We start from the raw sequence: 16,824 nt of genomic DNA on the forward strand, positions 1-16,824 counted from the left end.
TGTTTCTTTTGATTTGCCCTCTTTGGAATTCATTTTGAGATAGTCTGTCTATTGCAGCAAAACTCATAAGTTTGTGTTCTGAGTCTATGATAAATGGACAAATGGAGATTGTTTGACTAGATTGTCTAGGATGTTCAGTGATGGATATAGCCAAGGAAAAATATGATTGGATGTGATAGAGATTTTATAGAGAAAAATGAAAAAATGGCCTCTGAAAATTTCATGCCAACTAAGGTTTATCTTAGAAACCCCAAGAGGAGGGGGTTAAGATTGTTGCCTGCTAGCATATACTTTAGATGTAAGATAAGCTTTAGACTACAGTCTGGCAGTGTAGGAAGGATGGAAAATGAGAGGAATATATTTTCGAATTATGAGGGTTTTTGTAGGTGAATCTCTCAATGGGGGCTTGGAAACACTTTTTTTTTTTTTTTTAATCGACAAATGTCTTTTCTATCTTCCTTTGGAGCTACATTCATGTTTTCCTTAAAATTTTCTTTAATTTCTTGTTTGTTTTTTTTTAATTTGAGAGAGAGAGAGAGAGAGAATCCCAAGCAGGGTCCTGACATGGGGCTCAATCCCAGGACCCTGGGATCATGACCTGAGGCAAAATCATGAGTGGGATGCTTAACCAACTGAGCCACCTAGGCGTACGATGTTTTTCTTAACTTTGAATACATAGTTATCCCACTTAAAAGGATGGGGCAGGGTAAGAAATGCTTGGCCATGTGAGAGTAATGGCTCTGTTACTTTTCCAAATGATAAGAAATGGTTTCTGTTCTATGAGCCCCTGTTGATCTGACCCCTGACCTCTACCATCTAGTCTATCAATCTGCAACTCATTCTAGAGTTCTTATGCCCTTTACAGGCCAAACCTGCTGCTGCTGCCTTTGCATTTTCTGAATTGCTTTCCCCAGACCTGTGCCCTCTTGCTCTCTCACCACTGTCAGTCCCTGTTCAAATGTCACTTCATCCTTTGCACTTTCCCTGGTTCCCCAATCCAAAATGGCAGACTCTCCTCCATATTTCATCCTTACTCTCTCACTCTGTACCTTCCTTGCCTTAGTAGCCCTTGTTGCTATCTGACAACATGGATTTATTGTTGGTTTTTATCTTCTCTCATACTGTGTAAACTCCATGAGGTATATCTTTAGCACCTGGAGCAGTGCTTGTCATACAAAGTCAGGGCTTCATAAATTACTGTTAAAAGAATGAGTTAATTAATAATTTATGTGAATGCTTGACTTTTTCAGGTTAATATTTAGGTAGGGCTACACCTTTATATATAGACGAAAAAGTCTGCTTGACTTATTTCTTGGTTTATTTACCTTTTGTCTTCCTCTGTCAAAGAGAAAAGTAGAGACACATACAGATGGTTGCAGTGGGTCCTGCTTACTGGGCAGTTAAGGGGCAATTTTGATTCTGAGAGGGGCAACTGTGGCTCCCTGTTGTCACCTGCTGTGACTGTGACTCTGTAGAGAATGAGGATCTACAGCGCTTTGCGACCCACCATTCTCCTCTTGCGTGGCATATTGATGTGTGCTGGTTGCTGGATGCTTGCTATAGATTTGAAGACCGGACACAGCAGCTGTACCTTCTGAGGCAAACCCCAGAATTACACAGGGTTCTCTCCATACTCTACTGTCAGGGGACAAAAGCTCAGCCATGCCTGTGGCCTACAGTCTATAAAGAATGGCCATGTTTTTTCCAGCCAATGAGGTAGACATGAAATATTATTTCCGGTTGGATCAAATAGATTATAAGGCCCTGAAAATACTTTCTCAAGGGAACTATGATGGCTGTGACTTTCTGTCCCCAAGTATTACAGAATAAAGAATTTGTCTGGTCTTTATCCCAGGTTCCTGGGAGCTTCTAAACCCTTGGAATTTCCCGAGTGATGAGAGTGTCTCTGTTGTTCATGGTGGGCCTGAGACCACACTTCAGTTTATGTTAAGGAAGAGGTAACTCATGATGGGCCTCCAGATAGTTTCAGAACGTCGGCTGGCTCTGCTGGAAAGACCAAGCATATGATTAGAGAGACGGGACTTTGAGCCACATACCAGCCCTACCTTCTAACCTGGGAAGGGAAAGGGGAGCTGGAGATGGAGTTCAGTCACATGATGAAGGATTGAATCAATCAGCCTAAGTAATAAAACCCCACTTAAATTTTTTTTTAAGTTTATTTATTTATTTTGAGGGAGAGAGTGAGCAGAGGAGAGGCAGAGAGAGAGGATCCGAAGCAGGTTCTGCATGTCTGCAGAGATGTGGGGCTTGATCTCACAAACTGTGAGATCATGACCTGAACTGAAATCAAGAGATGGACGCTTAACCGACTGAGCCACCCAGGTGCCCAGAAACCCAAATTAACAACTTGACTTAGAAGCTTGGTTGAGTTTCCTTGACTGGTAATCATACATCATTGTGCTGAGAGGGTGATGTGTCCTGAAGGCATGGATGGTTTGTGTTTAGGACCCTCCCAGATCTACTCCATGGATCTTTTCTTTTGATTGATTTTGATTTGTATGCTTTATAATAAAACTGCAGTCGTAAGCTTAACACTTTCTTAAATTCTGTGAGGCATTCCTGCAAATTCCTAACCTGAGAGAATTGTGGGAATCCCCTAATTTGTGGTCAGTTGGTCAGCAGTGCAGGTGGCCTGGGAACCATTGAACTTGCAGCTGGTGTCTGAAGTGAGTGGAGTCCGAAGCAGCACTTTGTCCTCACATAAACTCTGGGTAATCACCGTCAGAACTGCACTGCACCCAAGAACTTTACCAAACACATGCCTTTAAAAGAAAACAAATTTGCAGGAGCGCCTGGGTGGTTCAGTCGATAGAGTGTCCAACTCTTGATTTTGGCTCCGGTCATGATCCGAGGGTCCTGGGATTGAGCTTTGCATTAGGCTCCTCGATGAGCATGAAGCCAGCTCAAGATTCTCTGTCTCTCTCTTTCTCTGCTCCACACCCCCGCTCATGATCTCTCTCTCTCTCTAAAATAAAAAAATAAAAATAAAAGAAAACAAATTTGCTAAGAATTGACAACCCCATTATAGTTATAACTGTACTTATATGATATTTGGTGTTGATCTTTTAATTTTTATTATTTGCTGACTCTCTTTATGAAGATTTTCTTCTGGGACTTGCTGCCCTCTAGATATGGTCACTGATCTTCCTTTCCTCAATTTTCCCACCCTTTCTTTGATGCTATTGCTACTCTGAGCACTCATGAGACAATAGTGACAATAACTTCCCCTTGCATGGGGTGTGGGCTCCTCCTGACAAGCCCCTCCTCCCCTGTTCCCTCCCTATGGCTTCCTCATAGCCAGGCGAGGATGTGATGCCTTGAGCACAAACCAAAACCATGAATTTCATTTTTGTCTCAGAGCACCAATCTCCCCTTTGCACTGTTGTTTGCCTTGGTGCTTGTGAATCACATCCTTTGGTTCTTTGATACATTAAGTGATGATGATTTGCTGATTTATTCTTGATACTAGAGGGAATGCAGAAGAAGAGCAACCAGAATGATTAAGGGCCAAAGGGATTCGCCTTGGAGGAAAACGAGAAAAAACAGATGTTGTTATTTATTGGTTGAATGATCTAAGGAGACTATGGAAACCACTTACAAGCATTTGAGAGCCGGAAGGATGGCAGGAGAAGGGGAAGAAGAAAAATGGATGGGAATAGAGGAAGACAGGAGAATATACCGTATGTTCAGTAGTGGGCTGTGGGAACTCACAAGGCAAGTGTTGGAGAACCCATTATTGGATAGCAGAAACAGATTGTAAAGGGGTAAATGTAATTTTTTCTTTCCCCTAGTTTGTAGCTCTTATTGGAAAAAAATGTAAACCGGATTCTCCTGGTAAGTGTGGCAAACATATGTAGCCTTCCTTTAAGCTTTGTCATGCATGACTCTCATTGTTCTGAGTATCACCTGTTTTGAATCACTGGGTTCCTTGGGACAGATTTCTGGGCCCCATTTCAGATTTACTGACTTAGAATATCTTGGGATGGGATAAGGGAATCAGCAATTGTAGCTAGCACGCCAGGGGATTCAGAATCCTGTGAACCACTGGGACTCAGTGGGAGCATATGTTTCATGAGGTTGAGATGCCAAATATTGCTGGTGTAATATACAAAAAGGAATCCCAAAGCTCATTGAGATAAGGATGTTGCAATGCACTTATCACATGCTGCCTGCCCACACCTTCCTCCCACCACTCTACTACATTTCCTGAGAGGGCCAGATGATTCTCCCTTCACTGAGGCATTGAGAAATATATTAGCAGGGGAGCACCGACAACTTCGGGAAGCTCTGCGTGGACTCTTTTCTGTAGGCCAAGTGTGGTGTGGGAGATGCTGCCAGTGAGGTAGGCTTTCTGATGGGACCTGGAGTACCAGACGCCAAGTGGCAATGCTTAGCTGCCACAGACAAGGTGAGTGCTTTTACCATAGTTGGCAGCAGGGATGCAGTAGTAATCACAATGTTTTGACCCCCTGAGAGGGACCATTGGTGGTGACTAATCAGTCACATTGTCCCTAGGTATGAAGTAGATGGGCAGCCCTCTTAAATCTTGCTTCAGCTGTATACCACGAAAACTCCAGGTTTTGGGCCCCAAACCACACGTGAGCCATGACCTCTTCTGGAGGCTCCAGACCTCTGCTAGTTTGTTGAGATGGAGCTGTTTGATTGATGTGGAGTTGGGGTCCCCTGGAGGAAAGACCCTAGTATATTTCCTAGCAGAAGTCTCTTCCAGAAGATACAGCCTGTTTTTGTTTTCTTAAACCAGAAGTATTTTCCAAAGAAGAAAATCAAGAGTAAGGGGCTTTGTTTATCTAGAGCTCCAGGGTATGCAGGTGTGAGGAGAAGGAAGTACGGCCAATGGCTTTCTTCTCCCCTTCCCACCCCTCCTTCCGTGACTTCTTGGTGCCAAACTGTGTGACCCTGTAACCTTTTCTGGGGACAGGTGCTCTCTGATTGCTGTGAGCTCATCATGGCCCCACCTTTCTGGACAGTTTTACAAGGAGGCAGAGGAGCTCAGACAGAGGAGGGGTATTAGCATTCATATTTGCCAAAGTCTGGAAGGCTTTCGAGCAGTCCGACATGGCTGTTCAGACTTTTTCTGGAAAAAAAAAAAAATCCTATTGGCCAGTTTAGCTTTAAATGAGAAATGAAGGCTAAATGAAATAAAATTAGAGATTCTTACTGTTGACTGGGAAAGATGATCTTTTCAACTTTCAACTTAAGGTGAGTTTATGTGCTCATTCGGTAAACTTTCATTTAGAATTAATTCACTGTGTGCTAAGTGAGATGGATACTATAAGGAAAAGAAACTAATGTTTTACAGTGTATGAAAAAATGCTTATAATATTTGAGGAATATAGTAAAAGAGTTTTAAAAAACTGATGTGTGCTATAATGGAGTCTGTTCGGGGTGACATGGAACCCTAGAGACTGTTCTTAGGTGGTATTTCAGGTGTGCTGTTTATCATGTTCCTGCATGGACATTTCTGGGTGTCCAAACACCAGTTCTAGTTTTAAATATTGCTTCTTTGTTTTTGAGCTGAGGCCTATCTCATAGCAGTTGTTGTTTCGTATTGTGGTAAATTGTGCGTACTTGTGCCCTCTGAATAGGCAACGTGTTTCCATGCGGCCATGTAGTACTTCAAGAGAAGCTGGAAATTTTTATATAAAATCGTCTGTTTTAAAAATGTCGGTGGGGTGCCTGGGTGGCTCAGTTGGTTGAGTGTCCAACTTCGGTTCAGGTCATGATCTCTCACGGTTTGTGGGTTTGAGCCCGGCGTTGGGCTCTGTGCTCACAGCTCAGAGCCTGGAGCCTGTTTCAGATTCTGTGTCTCCCTCTCTCTCTGTTCCTCCCCCACTCACGCTCTGTCTCTCTCTCTCAAAAATAAATAAACATTAAAAAAAGTTTTTTCAAAAGATAAAAAATAAATAAAAATAAAAATGTTGGTAAATTCGGGGCCCCTGGGTGGCTCAGTCAGTTCAACGTCTGACTCTTGGTTTCAGCTCAGATCATGATCTCAGGGTTGTGGGATGGAGACCTGCGGCAGGCTCTGTGCTGGCCGTGGAGCCTGCTTAAGATTCTGTCCCCCTCTACCACTTGCTTGTGTGCACTCTCTTTCTCTCAAAAAAAAAGGGTGGGGGGTAAATTAAAGAAAGAAAGAAAAGGTATACAGATGAAACAAAATAATTTGCAGATTTAAACTTGACCCTTAGTCTATTTGCAACATTGTTATTGGATCTCAGTTTCCACTCAGAGAGGTACTTGAGTAAGTGCATTGCTTAAATATTTCATCATTCATTCATTTGTATATCCATCCAACATATCCACTTAATTTTGACAACTGTGAACCAGGCAGTATGCTAGATACTAGGGATACAGCCATAATATGGCAAAGATCATTTCCCTTGGAGGATTTGGTATCATTTCTGTCATCTTTCTTTAGGCTGAGCATCCTCCATTTCCTCAAGCCTACCTTCCTGAGACATCACTTTGAGACTCCCCATCCTTCAGCATCCTGGAGCTCTCCTGTGAAGATGCTCCAGCGTTTAAGTAGCACTCAGAGAGGCTGCTGCCCCACATTGGATACCACCTACCTTCACTGTCCCACATGCAGACAGAATGTCTCCCTCTTTCCTATCTCTGCACCTGGTAGGTTCTCCCCTTGCTAGATTTCTTTCACTATTAATTATCTGCTTAGTGTCTCTCTTTCTCTGGTAGCAGATGCCATGTCTTCTCCTTGTGTCTCTGGGCCCTATATCACACCTGACATGTAGTAGGTACTCAATAAATATCTGTTAGAATGAATTGAAATGAAAATTAGTTGGACTTATGCAGAACCCTGTCTGTGGTTTGGTCTGTTTTGATAGCCAGGACATAATAACTCTGAGTTTAGAGTAAACTAACAGCTCTTGGACAATGCTATGTGAGTAGTTTTAGTCTAGATTGTAAGTATTTTGTTCCCTTTTATGTCCAAATGTGGATTTTGCTCTTACCCATATTCTGTGTAATCCTGTAAGAATTAACTAACAATATCAGGCTTTAAACCCTTTGCCAATCTTAGTCTCCCAGAACAGTGACCCTCCTTCCCAGATACAGGCTTTCTGGCAAGCTTGGTTAGCATACACTACAGATCTAGCTAAGTCCTTGATAGAAATATGGGGCAGACCAGAGATAACGTCAGAGTCTTGTGACTTACACTGAAGGTCTACATCTAAGGAGACATTGATTATTATTCACTACTCTTTGTGTTTGCTACAAATCCTTCTTCTTATATCTTGTGCACAAGGTGATTGTGAAAGATTTTGATAAATGCCTTTGTTAAAATAAAGATAGGATGTGTTTGTCACATTCCCTGCCCTATTAAAATGTGAGGTTCATCAGTTGGACCCCCTTTTTGTGAACCCGTATTGGATCCTAGGATCAGAGATTCTTTTTCCAATGCTCACAAATAACATTTTGTTATTATTTCATCTCAAGATCACTTGTTTATAGTTTGGGGAGTTCACTCTCTATCTTTTTAGATACTTGGGAACTTCTCCTAACTTTAGATTCTCAGTAATTTCTTAAAGCTTAGATTTGCCAGTAACTGGTACCATGTGAGAGGCTTTCAGTTACTTTAGCACTGCGGTGGATCCCCATTCAGTAATTTATTTTTATATTTTGGGGTCTAAATGAATTCGCTTAAAACACCAAGCATTTTTTTCCTAACCAGTTTCCAGGAATAATAATATGATGGTAGCTATACTTGTGGTAAACATAATAGCATGTGTATAAACGTGTCAAATCACTAAGTTGTACACTTGAAACTAATGTAATATTGTGTGTCAGCTATACTCAGATTAAAAAAAAAATCCTCCCCCCAAAAAATCAGGGATTTGGCTTATTAGATGTCTTGCCTTCTCTCTATTGTCATCTTATGATTATCACAGTATGATGCATCCTTGTATACTAAAAAGAAAAGTCCTGTTTCTTCTTCAGCTTATAGTCCATACTTCTGACACCAGATATGTAGGGCTTTTTTTCCACAGTGATCAATTCTCAGTGTCCTACAGTATGTGGATATCCTGCAATTCAATGTAATTCTGCCACTGTTTGTCTGGAGTTAGCATTAGATCCCCCAGGTTAAGGGCTCATTTCCTTCCACAAGACTCACCCCGTTTCAGATACCAGTTGCAAGTCGTGGGTCCCTAGATTGCCACACTTCTGTCTAACTTGGTTGTTAAATCAGTGTTCCCATGAGCCCCTCCTCAGGTTCAATAATTTGCTATAATGGCTCACAGAACTCAAGCAGACACTTCCTTAATGTTTACTGACTTATTATAGAATAAAGGATATAGATGAACAGCCAGATGAAGAGATGCTTAGGTGGGGTCTGGAGGGTCCCAAGCACAGGAGCTTCTGTCCCTGTGAAATTGAGGTGTACCACCTGCCCAGCTTGTGGATGTGCTCACCGATGTGGAAGTTCTCCAAAACCTGTAGCTCAGAGATTTTTATGGAGGCTTCATCAAGTAGGTATCACTGATAATTAACTCAATCTCTAGCCCTTCTCCAATTCCTGGGGTGGGGGAGGGGGAGGGGGAGAAAGGCTGGAAGTTCTAAGCTTCTAATCATAACTCGATCTTTCTGGTGACCTGCTCCCATCCAGAAGCCATCCAGGAGCCTACCAAGAGTCATGTTATTAGAGCAAAAGGTAATCCTATCACTTAGGAAGTTCCAAGGGATTTAGGAGCTCTGTGTCAGGAACCGGGGCCAAAGACCAAAAATTGGAACAAAAGATACTCCTACTACCTTTATAACTTAAGAAATTACAAAGGTTTTACCATCTCTACCAGGAGTTGGGATGAAGACCAAAATGCATATTTATTATATTACAATGTCATATCTGTCTGTTTATATCTGTATCTGTATCTATCTATATCTATCTTTGAACACTTTTCAGGTTATTTCCTTATGGAAAATTCCTAGAAGTGGAATTTTTGATCAAAGGTTATGTACTTCTTTAAAAAAAATTTTTTTTAATGTCTCTTACTTATTTTTGAGAGAGAGACAAAGTGCTAGTGGGGAATGGGCAGAGAGAAAGGGAGATACAGAATCCAAAGCAGGCTCCAGGTTCCTAGCTGTCAGCACAGAGCCTCACATGGGGCTTGAACTCATGAACCATGAGATCATGACCTGAGCCTTAGTCAGGCTTAACCCACTGAGCCACCCAGGCACCCCCAAAAGTTACGTACTTCTTAAAGCCTTTGCTATGTATTGACAAATTTGAGACCTTCCCACTGGTTGTGAGATAGTTTGCCTGTTTAGTTTTTTTGCCCTGAGTGTGAATGAACTTTTTTTTTTTTTTTAATTTTCTTTTTTTGAACGTTTATTTATTTTTGAGACAGAGAGAGACACAGCATGAACGGGGGAGGGGCAGAGAGAGAGGGAGACACAGAATCGGAAACAGGCTCCAGGCTCTGAGCCATCAGCCCAGAGCCCGACGCGGGGCTCGAACTCACGGACAGCGAGATCGTGACCTGGCTGAAGTCGGACACTTAACCGACTGCGCCACCCAGGCGCCCGTGAATGAACTTTAAATGAATGGCTTCATTGGTCTGGAAAGCTTAGCCTGATGAAAATCAGCCTCAGGAGGATGGGCTCTCTGGGAACCGCACCTAAGTTCTCCGAGGATAGGGACCTGGTCTTGCCCTTTCTCAAAGCTCCACCGTCTTAAGCTCTGATTTCCAACAGCTCTCTCACCATAGGTGGGTCCTCTTGAACTGGAATGGGATGCAATTCTTTCTCCTCTAGCTGTACCTGACCATTCCTCTTTCCCTCCATATGTTTCACGCTACATTTCTGTCTTAAGGACTCTGGGGTGTGTGCAGAGTACACCAACATACAGCTGGCTTGAATCTTACCTCGGAGCCCTGAAGTTTGATTCCACAAAACAGTTCATTTTTTCTAGGCTTAGTTAGGACCATGATTACTTCAGTGGGAATGGAATTGGCGTCAATTAGTAACTATGACATTTATATTCATGTGTCCAAATAAAGCTTGAGATGCTTAAAATTCTGTTAAATTTGTGCATGAATCAAGTCAAGTATTTAGAATATGCATATGCCATCGCTAAAGTTGACTTTTTCATTCTCGATTGTTTTGGCAAAGAGGAGGTGTTTCTATAAGAGAAGCAGATCAAGGGCATGAGAATAAAGACATGGGATTACTGTTTCAGTAAAATTAAGCTGGAATATAGACAACTACAGGCAACCCCCCTTAAGGTATATATGCTCCCCCAAAAGAATCATGCCCTATACAACTATTTTTTTCTGTAACCCCACAGAGTCAATTGGGGACATTATGTCCTGTTATTAAATTTAAGGCAACCTTCAGAAGTGTCTCTGTTCTGCATTTCATAGTAAAGTATTTTTAAAGATGTTGAACAATACATTTCCCTTCTTTTTGTGACACTCTTTAGTTTCTTCATCATAATTTTAGAATTCAGATTTTGAGATCTGTGGGAATTTATGTTAGAAAACATTTAATACGGATTCTGAAATGCCATGCTTTTGCTCATCCTTTTAATTTCAGCTGCAGCTGGTAATAGTGTCTTTAGGTGCACTGAAGATCCCTTGTGGGGTGGTAATTAATGATCATTCCGGGTGCATAGTCTGGAAATTTGGTTCCTGGTGGGTATTCTGGGTGAGAGAACACGTTCATGCTTGATTTGTCCCAACTCTGACCACAGTCACAGTCTTGTGGCTTTTCTGTCTTCTCCAGGGGCTGCGGCTCTGACCCAGAGCACTGTGGACTTGCTTTTGAACCGTCAGCTCCTTGGGAAGAGCTGGTAGTGAAAGCAAGAGTCTCTCGGGGCTGTTTGCATTAGCCACGGAGTGAAGGAAGAACAGGTCCAGCACCTAGCTGCTTGTCTTCTTGGGCCACAGGGTTTTCTGAAATAATATTGTATTGCTTTTGCAATGACTTTTGCAGATAGGAAAATTCTGAGATAGGGAAAAAATGATACTCGTATGTGTAGAGTAACCTGATGTTGGGAGTCATCCATTAAAAATAATTGATTGAACAGCTTATCTTTTTTAAATGATCAGTTCCCTCTGCTTTCTCCGCTCCCTTGTGCTTATGTTTTCTGTTTGTAGCTGATTCCATTTTTGTTTTTGTTTTTATCTTTTTTTATAGGCTGAACGTATTTTTGACTGGTATGAACCCGTTCTACTTTCATGCAGTGAATGTGATTTTGCACTGCCTGGTGACTCTTGTCCTGATGTACACCTGTGACAAAGCTGTCTTCAGGAATCGCAGACTTGCTTTTGCTACGGCGTTGCTTTTTGCTGTGCATCCTATCCACACGGAGGCAGTGAGTATCCCTGGAACTTAATGAAACAATGAACTAAAACAAAAAACAAAACAAAAAACAAAACAACAACAACAACAACAACAAAATGAGCCTTGCAAAACCACGGTAATTCAGTGCTCCACTAAAGTGTTTGTCTTTATGTATAAACCATTCTGCTTGACAACTTTTCTTTTTGAATGTTCAAATGGCCTTCAGAATTTAACTGCTTTTCTAAATAACCACTGTTGTTATTACACGTAGTAATAAATGGCCACAGTTTATTTGAATAAAATGTAAGTTCTAATGTGTTTTAAACAGCACAGGGCATTTTGCGATATTTGTCCTGCCGAGGCATTGTTCTTGCTCTGCGTTTGTATTTTACCTTTTCTCTCTGTGCTTTATATTTACAATATTTATGATGCTGAGCTGTGAGTAAGAGGAAAGACTAAAAAGTTAGACTGACATTCTTCAAGTTAGAAAGACAGACTTAGGGGCGCCTGGGTGGCGCAGTCGGTTAAGCGTCCGACTTCAGCCAGGTCACGATCTCGCGGTCCGTGAGTTCGAGCCCCGCGTCAGGCTCTGGGCTGATGGCTCAGAGCCTGGAGCCTGTTTCCAATTCTGTGTCTCCCTCTCTCTCTGACTCTCCCCTGTTCATGCTCTGTCTCTCTCTATCTCAAAAATAAATAAACGTTAAAACATTTAAAAAAAAAAAAAAGAAAGACTTAAGAGAGGGATTTATAAATGGTTTCTAAGTTCTTTCGTGTGAAGTGTAGTTATTTGGTGGATGATGACAAATTTATTTAAAAGATAGTTCAAATCTGTGGTCCTCTTTAAAATAGGGATTTAATCATGCACCCAGAAGGCATTATCAATTTACCTCATTTCACATCTCAGTAATACTTGGTTTATTTTAGTATAACTCAGTAACCACAGTTGGTTTATTTTATATGTATTGCTGGGGGCAGGTGAAGACTTTCTAAGGGGTATGTTTTAAAAGAATCATTTCCAGAGCCTCAGCTTGCATCTGGACACTTTCCTACAGTTTATCTGTCTCAGAACATGCCTGGGGTAAAAGTGTCAAGTTGGTTCTTCTCTCTGTCATCCCCTTTCTTTTAAAAAAAAAAAAGTTTATTTATTTATTTATTTATTTATTTATTTATTTATTTATTTATTTATTTTTGAGAGAGAGAGAAAGAGAGAGAGAGGGGTGGGGCAGAGAGAGAGGGAGAAGAATCCCAAGCTGGCTCCGCACCAGCAGTGCAGAGCCTGATGTGGAGCTCAAACTCACTAACTCCGAGATCGTGACCTGAGCTGAAATCAAGAGTTGGATGCTCAACCAACTGAGCCACCCAGGCACCCCTTCCTCCTCTCCTTTCAATTGTCCTTCTCTCATTGAAAAATAAGAAGGACATTGAAGAGGGCACTTGTTGGGATGAGCACTGGCTGTTGTACATAAGCAATGAATCACGGAAATCTACCTCCAAAACCAAGAGCACACTGTATATACACTGTGTGTTAGCCAACTTGACAGTAAATTACATTTAAAAAAAAGAAAAAGAAGGGGCGCCTGGGTGGCGCAGTCGGTTGGGCGTCCGACTTCAGCCAGGTCACGATCTCACGGTCCGTGAGTTCGAGCCCCGCGTCAGGCTCTGGGCTGATGGCTCGGAGCCTGGAGCCTGTTTCCGATTCTGAGTCTCCCTCTCTCTCTGCCCCTCCCCCGTTCATGCTCTGTCTCTCTCTGTCCCAAAAATAAATTAAAAACGTTGAAAAAAATTAAAAAAAAAAAAGAAAAAGAAAAAGAAAAAAAGAATGTCTCAAATATATCAGACTTTTACTATTCCCCAGGTATAGAAATCTCTGAGATACCTTACAAAGAAACAATTTGATATATTGGTGTCAGCAAAGCCTCCTTCAATGAAGGCATCATAGACCCGAAGATGGGCTTCATATCACGCTCTGTCTTACACATATTTCTGTGAAGAATACAGCATGGCATTAGAAGTAGGGTACGGTGGCCTGTGTTGATCTTCTGAATTCAGAAGTGAGATGGTTGTCATGGGAATGCATAATAATATGTTCATTTGAATTGACATAAGAAGTTTGATTTGGCCAATTGGTTTTATAATGAAGACTGGTTTTGCCAGTTATGCTATATGTGATAGATATTTTCCACACACAGTATTGTAAATCTGTAAGCCCAAGATTTTGATACAAATCTATTTGGAGTGAGTGACAAAGAAAAAATGATTTTACACAAACAATTACATTACTTAAGGTAAATTTCCCTGCCGTTCCTTGAGTGCCTCTCAAAAGGTGCCTCTAAGTGGAAGATTATGCTATAACTGTTATTAAGAAGTGTATTTTTATATCTAAGAGCTACTTATCATTTTTTCTAATTTGTGATGTATTAAAAAATTATGTATTAACACTAAGTGGAATAATAATATAAAATTGAAAATTTAACAGTTATCACAAGGACGTTTACAATAAATTTAAATATATAAGTATTTTTATTACAGGGAGGAGATGGTAAGTAGAATATTTTTAAGCATAACTATTTAATACATTAATAAACAATGCTGAGGAGGAAATAAAATAGAAATAAGAGTTCAAGGGGAAATGGGTGTGAAATATCCATCATTTAATGAAGAGCCTGTTCATGTTTGTGTAAATGGAAAACAATGAGCTTCAAATTGCTGTGGTACATTCCAGATTCCATTTGGTACATTTAAAACAGTAATATTATGGCCTTATTTTGAAATGTCAGTATTTACAATGCATAGGAAATTAGATCCTTGCAAGTATTTAAAATTATGATGAAAAATTTTAGATATGAATTTTAAAAGATGAGAGAGATACATAAGTTTTTAATATTCTTTTTGGATGTCATATGAAGAGAAATAATCAAAGACTATTACTCCTAGCCATATAGAATATATGACACCAGGTCAAAGTACAGTTGAAAATATGTGTGTGGAGCATCTTGGGGAACATTTTTCCAGGAAAGAATAAATGAATAGGACAATAACGGTCTTAATTCTATGCTTGCAAAGAGGGAGAGCAGGTAACCTTGGACAGTGAGATCATGAGCTGGTAGAGTTAGGTCGAATTCTAAGAAAAAAAAATCCTGTTAGCAAAGTGACCTTTAAAAAAAGGTTTCATTAAGGAGACACCTTGGGTGGCTCAGTTGGTTGAGCGTCCAGCTCTTGGTGTCCTCTCAGGTCATGATCTCACAGTTTGTGAGTTCGAGCCCTGTATCAGGCTCTGCACTGACAGCACAGAGTCTGCTTGGGATTCTCTCTAGTCCTCTTTCTCTGCCCTCCTCCCTCTTCCTCCCCAAATCCCCCCCCCCACCCCCGCTCATGCTCTCTCTTTCTCACAATAAATAGACTTAAAAAAATGAAAAGGTTTCAATAAGCTTCTGTACTAATAAAAAAAAAATCCATGATAACACAATTATAGGGACAAAGGAGTCTGAGAGCTGGACATTTAAGGAAAAAGTTTAAAGAAACTATTTGCATTCACAAGGAATGAAAGAAGTGTAGGAAGGAAGTGAAGAAAGTAAAGAAATTTGACTTACATAACAATCTATACTAGGAAGTAAAATCAAGAGACTATTTCAGTTATAGGTAATAGTTTAGGTTTCTAAGGAAGAAGACAGAGAAATAGAAAAAAAGGTCTTGTGTTGTGGAAGACTTAGTGACAAATTATTTTTCAAAAGGGAAAATAGATCACAGGGTGACTGGAGAGGCAGTTAGAGGGATATATCTCCCTTTTGTTAAACAAGAACAAAAATGGGACCATAAGTAATCCCAGGAAGGATGGAGGATTTACATTTTTGGGGGAGGGGCTCAAAAAATTTTTTAATGTTTATTTTTGAGAGAGAGAAAGAGAGAGAGGGAGTGAGAGAGGGAGCAGGGGAGGGACACAGGGAGAGGGAGACACAGAACTGAAGCAGGCTCCAGGCTCTGAGCTGTCAGCACAGAGCCCAGTGCCCCACAGGAGGAGGGGTTTAGTTTCAACATATTGGTCCGATCAAAGATTTGCTTCCTTAATTATGTAATCAGCATATAGTAAATGAATACTTGTTTGGTGCAAGCACTGTGCTAGGTGCCAAGAGGGTATGTGGTTGGATAAGGGGTCCCTACCCATAATTTGTTCACAAGCTCCTAAAAAAGCCAAAGAACATACACATAAATACATACAAGACAAAACAATATGTTGTAATAAAAAAAATCATTTCCAATTTAAGTATGCAGGAACAAATTCATTTATTTACTCAATCTTTCAACAAATAGATTGCAGAGGGTATAGCACTGACTAAGGTATACGCAGACCTTTCTTCATTGAAGGCCTGTGATTCTTGGAAGAGTTTTCTTTTATTGTCTCTCTCTTTTTTTTTTTTTTTTTTTTTTTTGAGAGACAGCAAGCAGGAGAGGGGCAGAGAGTAAGGTTGAGAGAGAGAATCCCAAGCCCGCTTCATGCTGTCAGGTCAGAGCCCAATGTTGGGGCTCGATTCCATGAACCATAAGATTGTGACCTAAGCCTAAATCAAGAGGCAGACGCTTAACCGACTGAGCCACCCAGGTGGCCCAGAAGGGTTTCTGACAGTATATTTCTGGGGAAATCATGGGAAATTTGTATGTTTTTCTGAATCCTGAATCATGAGAAAAATAAGTAGAGAAATTGGGAAAATGGGGAATATCATTGTAATTCCCTTGTAGGAATAAAACTTAGCAATCATTATAGAAACATTATTGGTTGCTGGGGCGCCTGGGTGGCGCAGTCGGTTGAGCGTCCGACTTCAGCCAGGTCACGATCTCGCGGTCTGTGAGTTCGAGCCCCGCGTCAGGCTCTGGGCTGATGGCTCGGAGCCTGGAGCCTGTTTCCGATTCTGTGTCTCCCTCTCTCTCTGCCCCTCCCCCGTTCATGATCTGTCTCTCTCTGTCCCAAAAATAAATAAAAATCGTTGAAAAAAAAATTAAAAAAAAAAAGAAACATTATTGGTTGGAAGGAATGCACTTGACTTACGTCAAGTCAAAAGCAAGAGCAGGAAATGCTGATACATGGAGCTGAAGGTTAAGGTCAACATTTCCAGAACTGGGACAAGAGCACGTAGGAGAGAATTGGTAGTGATCTAATCAGTCATTCTGGCTTTCAGCTGTTGGATGTGTTAAGTGTGTGTTTCCTGTCCCTGTCTAACACTAATGGGACTCATTCTTGCAGATGGAACAATCAATAACTTGATACACATCCAATACTTTGTACAAATCCTATGAATGTTATTCTAAGAAATAACAAGTTTTGGGGACAAATTAAATTCTTAATTGGTAATTTCCACATGTGATTCTGTTAAGCTCACTAGGACCTAGATCTGAATGTTACATTGTTTCCATTCTACCCTGATGATGTTCACTCATTTTTTCCATTACTTGAGTATGTGTTACAGAGTTCAGTTCTCAAGTTACAGCTACCCT

The 16,824-nt window shown here is 40.9% G+C and overlaps 1 protein-coding gene across 4 annotated transcripts in view; it reads left to right on the top strand.

The window, feature by feature from the left end:
• Nucleotides 1–16,824, top strand: part of TMTC1 (transmembrane O-mannosyltransferase targeting cadherins 1) — a 280,253-nt gene that overhangs the window by 10,160 nt on the left and 253,269 nt on the right. For all 4 annotated transcript variants that reach the window (XM_086713729.1, XM_086713726.1, XM_086713728.1 and 1 more), the window contains exon 2: nucleotides 11,191–11,368. In XM_086713729.1, coding sequence (XP_086569855.1) covers nucleotides 11,191–11,368 — 178 coding nt within the window. The remainder of the gene's footprint in view (nucleotides 1–11,190; nucleotides 11,369–16,824) is intronic.

The sequence above is a fragment of the Puma concolor genome, chromosome B4 (assembly GCF_028749965.1).
Source record: "Puma concolor isolate L17-30 chromosome B4, mPumCon1.1.hap2, whole genome shotgun sequence".
Taxonomy (NCBI): Eukaryota; Metazoa; Chordata; class Mammalia; order Carnivora; family Felidae; genus Puma; species Puma concolor.